At 37.7% G+C, this 12,393-nt stretch overlaps 1 protein-coding gene across 1 annotated transcript; it reads right to left on the reverse strand.

Moving 5' to 3' along the window:
• Window positions 1–1,833: 1,833 nt before the first annotated feature.
• On the reverse strand, window positions 1,834–9,702 carry MGAT4C (MGAT4 family member C). The gene is made up of 3 exons (XM_009813896.2): window positions 9,553–9,702; window positions 4,836–4,983; window positions 1,834–2,993 (listed from the first exon to the last, which is right to left on the reverse strand). The coding sequence occupies exons 1-3, from the start codon at window positions 9,679–9,681 to the stop codon at window positions 1,834–1,836; spliced, it is 1,437 nt and encodes a 478-aa protein (XP_009812198.1). The 5' UTR covers window positions 9,682–9,702.
• Window positions 9,703–12,393: the final 2,691 nt, after the last annotated feature.

The following is a 12,393-nucleotide window of genomic DNA, read 5'->3' on the forward strand; positions in this document are numbered from 1 at the left end:
CATAAAACCCAGAGATTTAGGTGTGTATTAAGGAACAAAGAAACAAAGACTTTGTTTCTCTCTTCTTTGAGAAGAGCATACTTTTCTGAATTATGTAGAAGCATATATCAGAAGATTTATTTTAAAATGTACCTTACCTCTGTATAGGGGGATTTGCCAAACCTGGACCTGAATTTATCAGGATTTATGAACCAGGAAAAGCAATTGCATTGCTGTTTCTTGTAGATTTTTCAATAATTTACCCTTCTGAAATAGCTATGTTAGGTTTGGATGTACTGAGTACAGTAGCTAGTTCACTCTTTGTTAGTGTAGGCATTTTTGAAATTTAATCCTTGCCTTCCAGGTTTAACTAAAACCTATACATGCAATTAGACGATAACCACAGTATTCATGAGATTGAAAATACAGTGTTCATCTGTGTCATACTTGATACTCATGGATCTCTTAGAGGCCCTCCTGAGAGAGTCTGGAAAATTTCTTAGGGAAAAAAACCCATAGATTCTGCTAATCCAAACGTATGCATATAGTATAAATCATATAGCTATACAGCCTCCCTGTGCGATGCACTAAAAGCCCAGAGCTGACACTGAGGTCATGAGGACTGCAGGAACCTTTCTGCTTATTGGCTAAAGGCAGGCAAAATAAGCTTAGAGGGAGTAACCAGAGGCAGTAGGAAGATGTCTACAAAACTAACCTGATCAGGATTAGAAAACTGAAGAAAAAATTAAAATTAATTTAAAAACATATTAATTTTTCATTAACTCAAAATTCTTCATTTTGTGTCTGCTCTATTGGCTAGAGATCATCCAGGAAAGACTGGTGATTGCATTCACCTCCAATTGATTAACCTGCTACACTTTATGTTTGTATCATACATGGACTGGACATGTAGATATGGAAGGCATAACAGTCCTTGGAAAACATGCTGGAGTATTCAGCTATATGCAGATTTCTCATGGGGAGTTCTGTATATCATGAAGGAACAGAAAATGTTGAAGCTGAGATCTGTTAAGATGCCTGTCTAAGAGAACAGTGTTGCCCTTGAGGTGCTTGGGTTTGATAGCGACATCTGTACTCAAGCAGAATGCTTGCTTACTGTGAGGCATTTTGTTTGAATAAGAAGAGTAAATTGGTCCCCTAAGTAATATAGAATCCAAGTAGTGCTCGTTTCAGTGAAAGGACCCAGGAAAAAGAACAAAGGATATTTGTTGAGACAGAATAACAGGTGCAATTATCTATTTTTTACATAGTTGTCATGTCAGATTTATAATTTTACATACATTCCCTTTTGAAAAGAAGTTGCAATGATTAGCCACACTATTTTCTTACAGTGCTCAGAATTAAACTGCCAGTTTCAGGACAGATTTCCTTGTCACAACTGCCATTAAAAGAAACACATCACCAACTATTGTACAAATGCATACTACCATAACATTTTAAATTTATATGTGTGTAAGGTGCAACCCAATTTCTTTTCACAACATACTGGTCATAGCTTAAAACCTTCTGGTAATTATAGGATGTTTTGTTTTGCTCTGTTTAGTTCCGCAGATCTCTCTTAAAGAGAAATGATAATAAAAAAGGGGTTCAAGATCTCGAGAGAGGTTTGAGAACTTTGCGTTTCCTATAAAATTCAAAATTTTCAACAAATAAGTGTTTGTATATTGCCTGGCCAAACCAGTAAAAAATAAATTGCTTTGCTTGTTTTGTGATTTCCCCAGATTTTCTGTGTCTCTAGTAAAGAGTTGGAAATAAATCAGTTTTTCTGAGGAATGGCACCAGTTGGGACCCAGCTGATTGTATGCACTCTGTACCTTCTCAGATGACATGACTTTATTGATTTGGTGGTATTTGTGAAGTCCAGACACTAATGCTCCTAATGATCAGCCATTCTTTTTGACTTTTGGTAACAAGTATTCTCATGCAGTTAATATCAAATAGAACTTTGTGCTCTACATCTGTTATTTCAAAATTCCCATTTCTGAATTCCCCTAGTCTCAAGTAAGTAGTACATTGTCTCCCTTTTTTACTCCCTACAATCTTTTCTCCTACTTCCAGGGCCCCATGATGCAAAATGTCGTTTTGCCGGTCTTCAGTTCCAGTGACAACTTTAATTTTACTGATTTTAATGGGCTTTTCAAATACGATCCCATAGAAGTCTCCAGTAGAAGGAGCTTTGCCCCAGAAGTACTCATCAATGCTGCTGTAAGCCTTGCTTGCCTCATAGTTTTCAAATACATTCATGTTGGTATGCAAGTTTGCAGGCGGGTTGTCAGGGATATCAAATGATTCCTCTTCAAAATCATCATCCTTTAGCTTGTTTTCAGCTCCTTTGTACGATGAGTAGTATCCCATGTGCTGGAACAGAGACGGCTTAAAACGTATCACTTCCTTTTGAGCTAACAGCCCACGAAAGTGGATGAGCAGCCAATCACAAGGCATTTCTTGGTAAAACATCAACAAAAAATGGGCCAGGCGCGGGAGGTCATGGGAATGGTAAAGCTTTCCGATGTACCCCAGTTTGGAGAATTCCAAAGTCACCCAGTAGGATCCTTCTCGTGAGGTAATTACTTTCTTAACAGCAGTCAAAAAGTTCTTTGAGCAGCGAACATCATCTTCTAGCATGACATAGTAGTCAGAAAGATTAGCACAAAAGTTAAGAAGGAAAGCATAATCTACATTTTGTTTGGATCGAAACTTCACACGGTCCTCTGGGTCATTGTAATTTCTCTTGAGGCCATCCAGTACAGGATAATACTCTTCAGGGACATGAATAATTATTAATCTGCCTGCAATTATGTGATGTGCAAATTTCTGTGAAATATCCTGGACCATCCCTTCACACCAGGCTGAGTCAAAATCTGCCAACTGCACTACCACTGCAATTTCTTTGAGTTCCTCATAACTTGACTGCTCAAATATGGACTTGATGGTCTCAAGCAAGTAGTTTCCCTTTTTCCGTTTCACAGATGATAGCCCAATTGTAAGATACCCTGTACAAAAGACAATTCAAACAAAAACTGAGTATCTGACATTGGAAACCATTTCGACACAAAGCTATACTCCAGAGCTGTGCTCATATTAAACAAACCTTTTGAATGGTGAAGTCTGAGAGATTTGGTATGTGAACTTACTAAGCTGCATGCAACAAAGGATGTTTATTGCTTTTTCATGAAAGAAGTATTGTATTGCAACCAAACAGACATACGGAGACTTATTGCATTAAACGTTCACTTGTTAACTGCAAGGAATGGCATGTAGTGAACAAAAGCCAAAGCAATGTGCACATATATGCCTAGCCGAGGAAACCAATTAGACAATGATAAGGCTGTAAAATCTGCTAAAAGAAAGGGGATTATGAGATATGATTCACACAATATTTTTAAAAGAAGGAGCTACGAAATGCAGCACAAAAACATCAGCTATAGATTTAAACTTTTATCATTTCAAGCACTCTACAAGACTAGTTACACTTATGCATAACTTCACAGTTTTATGAATGTTGCATGGATAAATTCTTTCTGCATGTTCATTTTTAACTGAATTTGTCCAATTTTTCCTTGCTAATAGTTCTTCTAACCCTCTTTCAGGAGTCATTGAGCAGTTTACAGGGAACATATTTACATATTATGTTAAAGTAGAAGAGAACTTACTACTGTATACCTGTGTTGGTATAAATAATTTTTAATGCTATTACATCTTTCTAGGGGGAGATGCATCTTAATTATAAGGGAAGAATTTTCATCTCTGTTCTTTTGCAGTCACTGCCATTGCATTTTTACCAGCAGTCCAAATAATTTTTTTCAGATATTTGTTAATATAGCTCCATGTTTCTAACTTCTGATGTAAAAAATACAGGGCGTACTTTAGTTGAACATACCCCAACTTTCTTAAAATATTGTGGTTTGTAAAAGGCTGCTCTGATAAAGTGATTCAGAGTTTCCCTCGAGGCTTAAGTCTGCTCAAAATGCATTTGTACAGTGAAGTACAGCCCCCAGAAGCCATTCACGCTCCCTACACAGCTCCAAATTTCTCAAATCTAATTTGAACAAACTTTACTTTATAGCTTTCTATGAAGATCAACAACTCACAGATGATTTTATTTTACCATCTGTGCTTGGACTTCTGAGCCTTGTTTATGTTTGTGAAATGATTGATTTGGAACTCAAAGGACACCTGTCTAGAAGCCAGGTACAGCCATATTTCACTTCGAGCTGAAAGTCTTGAACCCTGCCTGAAGTCAGAATAACTAGATAGTCCATGTGCAGATGGCTGTGAGAGGAATCCTCCTTTACTGTCCCCATAATAGCACAATTCACCTCCCTTGTTATCACAGCTAAAGGAACAAGGAGATCCATTCACAGCTGCTGGACTGGCAGAACAGGGGACCTGAAGGGTGTATCTATGTGATTCCAAGCATACCTTAGATTGGAGTTACTGGTTATACAGTCAGAGGCTGACAGTACGGCCTCAGAGGGTGGTTACAGAGCATCACCAGCATGTGCCTTGCTCCTGCTTGCTGAATCATCTCCCTCTGGCCTGAGGGCATATCCACAAAGATATGCTCGCACAGACCATCCAGGGATGCCTGCAGGACGACTACAAGCCAGGCGTTCGATCAGAAAGTAACCAGGCTGTGGGGCAGTCACTGCTAGGGCTGAATTGGCACCTGCCCAAGCGCTGCCTATGCAGAGAGAGATAGCTGTCCCACTAACTCTCTGAGATCATCACTGCTTAACTCAGATCCTCTTGCCTAGAAATACCACAGGGACTATACAGATTTCACTCATTTTTAAATTACCTCATTTCATAACATTCAGATCACAGTTACTTACTTTTCCTTGGCAAAGGCGTGCCAGCTAGGTAGCGATAGGAAATGTTTATAGATCCTGAGAAATTAGACAAATCTTTAAAAGTGTGAACATAGCGCTCTGGGTTGAGCTGGTGCGTGGCTGTTTCTCTGTTTAATTGCTTGTCCCCTTCCTATTAGTGAGAAAACAAAAAGAATAGGAGAGGGAGAGAGACAGAGAGAAACACATTTGTGAATGCCAGCCAGAGAGGAAACATGGACAGGCAGGTTTCCAAGAATAACATTTTTGAGTGTCAGCTTTCATGAAAACATGTAGATGTCACCTCATTTTCTAAAAAACCCATTACTGAGTATCATACATTCTTGGCTACAGAAAATCTACCATAACCCTTCAGATTAAGGTAACAGGAAAAGAAGAAAAAATATTTTGGACAAAAACTCTGGAAAGGTTGCAAACACTAAATTATTGCCAAAAAATTCTGTGGTATTCAAAATAGGGGTAAGAAAGCATCAGTCAGCAACAGATGAGATAATTTTCATAGACAGTGAAGTAGGGCAGATTTTTTGAAAATATTTTCAGTGATTAAAAAAACCACCAAAATTGTTTCAAAGGAAAGATGAAACTAGATCCTGGCATCTGGCTCATTTTGCCACTTTTCTGAGTAGCTCCAACTCAGATTTGTGATAAGCAGAAATGCATGTGATCATCTAGACAGCCAAAGCTTTCTCTGTATTGGGTGAACACTGATGGTATAGAAAAAAGGCAAATTTATCACCATGCCTCCTCTTCCTGCCTCCTTCTCCTGTCTTTTTCTTCCAAGAGGCTTCTTGAGCCATAGGAAAGTCACACAAGGGAAGGAGCATCTTCATCAGCAGTGCCCTAACCATAGGCTTGGTTGGGTCTCAGGGAAAACCTGTTCCTTGGTCCTTAAGGAAAGGGAAAATATCTAACAGGTTGTAGTGTCACGAGACTGAATTTAAAGGTAGGAATGCTTATTTAATTTACACTGCTTGATTGTAGTCTGATGACAGGCCAGTGTATGAATGAGTTCATGTCTTCTGATATATATAGTATGTTAGGGCACTAAAAACTTCCTCATCTGTCATTAAATGGGAGCATTGTGGAGAGAGTACTGCTGCTAACAACAACAACCATAGAAACAGCACTCATATTTAATGGTATAAATATTCAAAAATGTGTCAAAGATATATTTTATAGCACAAAGAAATATTTCTGTAAACCGATCCTGGGTTCATTTTAAGTTCATTATTTTTCTTTCATAGAAGTAGTAAATATCCACTTCTGAGTTTAGTAAATATTCTTGGGGGACATCCAGGGGCAACTACCTGCACTGTTGCACTCTCTTGATCGGTAATGTCTCTCTCTTCTTAAGATTTGCCTTTCTAGTGCTGCTATGCTACTTTGCATTTGCTCATGAGTTATGAAAGGAAGGTTTATGTTGATCAGATTCCAGATTAAAATGTAACTCGATGGGCTAGGAAGAGAATGCACCAAAACTTCAGGAGATTTTCCATGAAAACTGTCAAATGGGAAAAAAAAATGCACTGGTCCAAAAACTTTCTTTTTTTAAAACCAGCCTTTCTTTAATGTCAAAACATCATGTGTCATTGGTTCCAGAATGGAGCACCAAAATTCTTCATTTCATAAGAAGGTTTTGGAATGGAAACCCATTCTGTTGAGGTTTTTCTACAAAAGAAGTTTCAAAATGTTTAGAAATAGAGAATGTCAGGAGAAAATGTTTTGATTTTAACAAGTAAAATATTTAAACTGACCACAAAAATTTTTCTTCTTTTTTTTCTCTTGAAGAAATGCCTTTTGTGGCTAACAATCTTTTTTTTTTTTAATTGTTGTTTTCATTCCTTTGTTGAATGAAAAACAAAACTGAAATATGGATTTTTCCAAAAATTTAAAATCTGGTTCTTCTACCTCTGACTATTATGCAGAGGTCAGTGAAGCTGAAGAGCTTGATTAGGTCTCTTAGCTGTCTTCTCTATTTTTTTCTGTGATAGTTCTGGTTTTCCTCTGTTAACGAACCTCTACCTTACATTCCAGTGTCTGCTGGAGCTTGGGAGGTTCCTGTGGGTGCCATGGGAAGAAGTGCCAAAAGTTCTCCATTCTTTATAGAGATACTCTGTTCTGCTAAGGATGTTGTGTCAGCTACAATACTATTGTTTTCATAGGGCCCAAAATAACGATTAGTATTCATAGAAGAGCGCAGAAGGCATGTTTCACTTACAGTCACTTACAACTCAGAATATGTATAAAAAAATCACTGCAAATCATACAGATATTGTGATCTAGGTTATATTAATTCAGTATGTCTTCAACATGTTTGATCAAATGTGGTACACACACTGCAGAAGAAGCACCTTAAACTGCTCTTCTGACACACATGCATCAGCACTGTATACCCTCTATCAAACATACTTAAACAATTTTCCCAGGTGGACCCTTACTTTCTGTTTCCACATCAAATGCTGTGCAGAAAACAGTGAAGGGATTCTTGGGACATACGAGAGTGTCTGAGCAAAAAGGGAAAGTTCTCCTCTCCCTTCTTAAGATGTGCTGCAATGAATCTCACTTTGTCATTCTAAGTTGCTGAAAAAGGCCACTCATGTCATCTTACATCTGGTGAAAGAGCATAGCCTGCTCTCTGAGACTGGGAAGAGAAACTCGGGGTAAATTGCACCCTTCCTCTGTTACCTTCAGGAGGTATTCCAGCAGGAGACTCACTACAATTAGAACGTCAGAGGGCCTTTGGGACTCTGAGGACTTTCAGATTCCTGTTCCCTGAGGGAAACTGGTTAGCCTGCTGTCCTTAAAAGCTATTCCCTATTGTATGTCTCCTCACCATCAACACTGAAACTTCTTATCTTTTACCTCAGCAGAGAAAACACACCAGACAAGTTAACAGAGCTGTCAGACGTAGTCAGGAAGGTTGAAAATAAAAATAAATAAACTAAAAAGTCAATATCCTAACACATTTTAAAAATGCTTGATGGACCATAAAGGTATCAAGAGATCTGGGAGAACTGTCAGGAGACTTGGCAAGAGACTCAGCTGGGAGCTACATGAATGCAAACATGCCAGAACTGTGATGAGAGAAGCAATGAAAGAGACTGCATTTCTACAAAAGGGGAAAAAAGATCAAATTAAGAATAAGACATGGAGCCATCTGGGGAGCTGGCAAATAGGACAGGAAAAGATTTCGAAAACAAACCAAGAGGAACACCATTAGCAGTGATAAGAAAAGCACTTTCAGAAACATCTGGGGGACTTTGAAGCAATTAGTGAAAGGAGAAGATGCATCAGGGAAAATACCACTGAAAAAAAAATATGTGATAAGCAAGGTCAAATTCGATCACAACCAAGAAATGATGAATAAATAAAACATAGTGCAAAACCTTAGTGCAAGTACTGTTAGAGAAAGCAGTATGTTTGTAATGGAGTAATATGCTAGAAGCATGGGTTATCTTTTCAAAGGTTTAAAAAATAGTAGGATAGTCTTAATAATATTTACAATATTTACAGTATTTTTATAAGTAATGTTATAAGTATAATATTATACATTAAAACTACTAGCAATTTTTCTATGGTTTTGATAAATTAATGTAAGGGTTTTACTATTTATGTATTGCACATTTTTCATGCTATGGTGTTGCTTTTCAGATCCAAGTGAGATCAGACTTCACCTTTTAGAATATTGGAAAGCCCTTACTGTCCCAATTAGATGAACCAGACAAAGAAGGGTGGCATAGAGAATCAGAAAGTTGCTCAGTAGTTCAATTCAAGTTCAAGAAAGAGGACTGTCTAATCATATCACAATGTTACATATTCAGTTTAGTCATTTTACTATTTGTAAGCTCCAGTTATTAAACTACCATGTTCTTTAACTGGGCCCAGGCCAACCTCAGATGAACTGGAAATTCAATGCATTTATCAAGTCTTCAGAGCTTACTTGGCATTCAGCACTAAGACACCCATAGGTTATGTATAAATTGTAGAGTTAGGTTACATTGTCAGTAACTTACTTGTTGAAATTCCTAACACAGATCTTTCAATAAATCTTTTTCACAATCATAAACTTACAGTAGGTATCATTTATGTCTAATTGTTAATGCTGTGGCACTGAACCTGCCAGACTCAAGTCTGGGATACAGGAAGAGAGAAAAACACAGGCTAAAAGCACTGAAAAGAAATTATTCATGCAAGGAGCTTGAAATATATGGAATCAGTGTAAGTTCTCTTCTATAATTATATTTCTATAATATTTTTTAATACAGTATTTACAGGTGAGATTGGCAGTATGGACTGAAAAAGGGGGTCCTAGCTCACATGAATATTTCAGATGTAGATGATTTTCAACATTAAAATTGAGGGAAATCCAGAAGTATGGAAAATACAGGGGGTGTTTTGACTCAAAGGAAGATATCTGATGGAGATGTCTCCATGTTTTACTACATTCATTATCTCCCGTACTTCCAATAAACAATGACATATTTTACTTCTGTGAAAAGGACTGTTAGGATCTTACTGACACACCCTGTGTGCAGGATATATTGATAAGATGGCATAATCATAAAGGACACATTTTGAGGATACTTCTTTGTTAATGGCACACTAACAGGGGAAATTGCAGGAATTATGAACTTTACTGCTTAACTAAGGATGTGTCCTGTTCTGTCGTTCCAGGATAATTTCTTCCATCTAAGAAACTTACCAAAACATAACCATCTTCAATGTACAAGTTCATGAACAGCAGGCAAATTACAAGGACTCCTAAGAATGACACTGCTGATCGTTTCCGCAAGCATCTCATTTTATCAAAATATTTCAAGTTTTGTCTCATGTGTAGAAAGGCATACAGTAGTGTCACCTATGAAAGAAAACCACAGTGTTACAAAAACTGCTCATCTGATACACATGATAGCAAAACAACTTACCTTCAGATGTATCAAATGCCTTCAAACACACATAGACTATACCTTTAAGGTGGAATTAATTTAATTTAATCATGGTCATATTCAAGTTTAACATACAATCTTAACTATAATTTAAGCTTCCTTTTTTTGTCAATATAGAAAAAACCACATCTTATCCTACCCATTTTAGGCTGGAATTATGATATCACTGTGACAGGTGTGGATTAGCAGTTCAGTTTCCCATGTATAACTGTCAGATCCCAACATGATGTCAAGAGAAGATGATGTTGTGCACTGTTTCCCTGTGTAGGCATGTCTCCTTCCAAAGACAACTCAGGCCAACAAGCAAGGAAGAAGCTATTGCATGACTCAGTATCATTGCCAATAGAAGTCTGGATACCAGAACTGCCAGGCACAAATGAGGTACCTTCCCTCACCTGCAGTGAGAAGGCAGTAGCAAGACAGTGCAGCATCCCTTAGCCTTAGATTTCTGTATTAGGATGGAAAGACCCTCACTGGAGTTGTCATTTTCTCCAGAAGGAAGGTGGATGTCTACCTTAGACTGGACACCTCTAAGCAGAATACTGGAAAGTCCTTACTATCCCAATTAGATGAACCAGAGAAAGAAGTGTGGCACAGAGGATCAGAAAGCCACTCAGTAGTTTAATTCAAGATCAAGAAAGAGGACTGTCTAGTCATATCACAATGTTATGTATTCATTTTAGTCTTTTACTATTTAAAGTAAGCTGTATGCTGTTCCTGGCTACCAAATCATAAGCATTAACCTGTGTAGGACTCCATGTGTTTGGACAAGATCTGGCCACAAACTAAAGAAACAGACTCCAAATCAGACTGCCCAAACTCTGAAGGATTCTTAACTAAAAAGTAGATTATAAACTCATCTTTTATGTTCTCACTTGTTTAAGTACAAATGTATTTTGACTATTGTCCATAAAAATGTCTATCTACAAAATTTAATATATTGAAGTCATGTACAAATGGAGAGTTTAAAGCTAGCCTATGTGAAGTAGTAAAGAGCACTGCATGTGCAGTGGTTATCTCTGAATTGAAATACCTTAATTTTTGAAAATGTTGAACATCTAAACTGACACAAAATAGGTCCAATTAGGAGTTCCATAAAAGGTTTGTCATGTCATATAAAAAATTATGTGGACTAATAACAAAAAATCTTCCAAGTACAGAATTCAATCTATATTTGCTTTAAATGATTAAATTTAAATGCTGATTAAATATATCTAACAGTATAAAATATAAGTCCTTTAGACTCTAGAGAACAGAGCGTTAAATGCATCAAGTATTAGTAATGCAAATGTTTAACTGCAAGGTTTTGTCCATATAGATTCAAGATGAACTACAGTAAATGAACACAGGTTGAACATGGAGTGATTTTAAAATCACTATGTTGAGAATAAGAAGAACTTACATGTTGCACAAAGAAAAAAAAAAGAATTAATAGCAATATATACTTCTGTCCCCATTTATTTGAGGGTGAGCTGAATTGCAGCAGACTGATTATCCTGAAGCTGAAAAAGCCCAATGTAGCTATTTTTTAACGTACAGCAAGAATTTCCTTCTCCCTAATATCTAATGAAAATAAACATCAGGAAGGAGCTGTGAGGGCCATGAATCTCCAAACTCTTGCCCCCCCTGCCCTGTGACAGCACAGTGGTTGCTGCGGGTCTGTGGATTCCAGCAGGCTGTTGTGGAAAAGAAAGATTGCCCCTGTTTTAGAAAAGACCATGTTACATGTACAGTTTGGGTTTAATTTTGTTTCTTTCTTTTTTTTTTTCTTTTTCTTTTTTTTCTGCCAGCAGAGCTACTGATTTTCAAAGCAGTACACTCTTTTAAAAACTTATCAGAGGATCACTGGATGGATTAAAGACTGACACTTCTCAGAGAACAGCATGAACTAGGCTAGCTATTGAAGTTCCAAGTAGTCTGGATTGGAGTGCTTGCAGCCACTGGCAGCTTCAGGGGTAACAGAGATGCACTACAGTTGTACGCATTGAAGTTTTTCTTTGGAAAACTTGGGAATAAGTAAGTATCTTTTCACTCACAGGGTGACTGTACGTGCCATGTTTACTGATTGCACTGTGGTATTACACAGTTCCCTCATCTGAGCAGCCTGACTGAAGTCCTTAAGTGTGAGGAATGTGACTTACAACTATATTTGCTGGTTATCTTGTATTAGTTTTTCCCCATGCAGTTTTCTTTAGATCATTACTATCTCAGATTAGGAATAGAAATTAAGGGAATTACACAGGTGAGACTGGAGGAACACAGGACTGTCATTACTAATGCTGATGTACAGAAAGAGAAAAAAGCCCAGTATGGCCATTGTTCAGAGGAAAACACTTGCATTTCTTGTGTTGGTTTCACACAAAGTCATTACAACATTCTTGGTTTACAAATAGAGTCCATGAAACGGTTGAAAGCAAAACACCATTCCAGTGACATTTCTTTGTTTGTAAGACCTATTGGTAGGCTCATACCAGGTGAAGGAACCAAAGGGAAGGACACCCCAGCTAGCGTGCGACCTGTTACGGACCCCGCGTCGAGGAGGGGGCACGGACACGATCACTGACACCAGATGACAGTGCGGACGCGCACTTGCCGGC

The sequence above is a fragment of the Gavia stellata genome, chromosome 4, assembly GCF_030936135.1.
Source record: "Gavia stellata isolate bGavSte3 chromosome 4, bGavSte3.hap2, whole genome shotgun sequence".
NCBI lineage: Eukaryota > Metazoa > Chordata > Aves > Gaviiformes > Gaviidae > Gavia > Gavia stellata.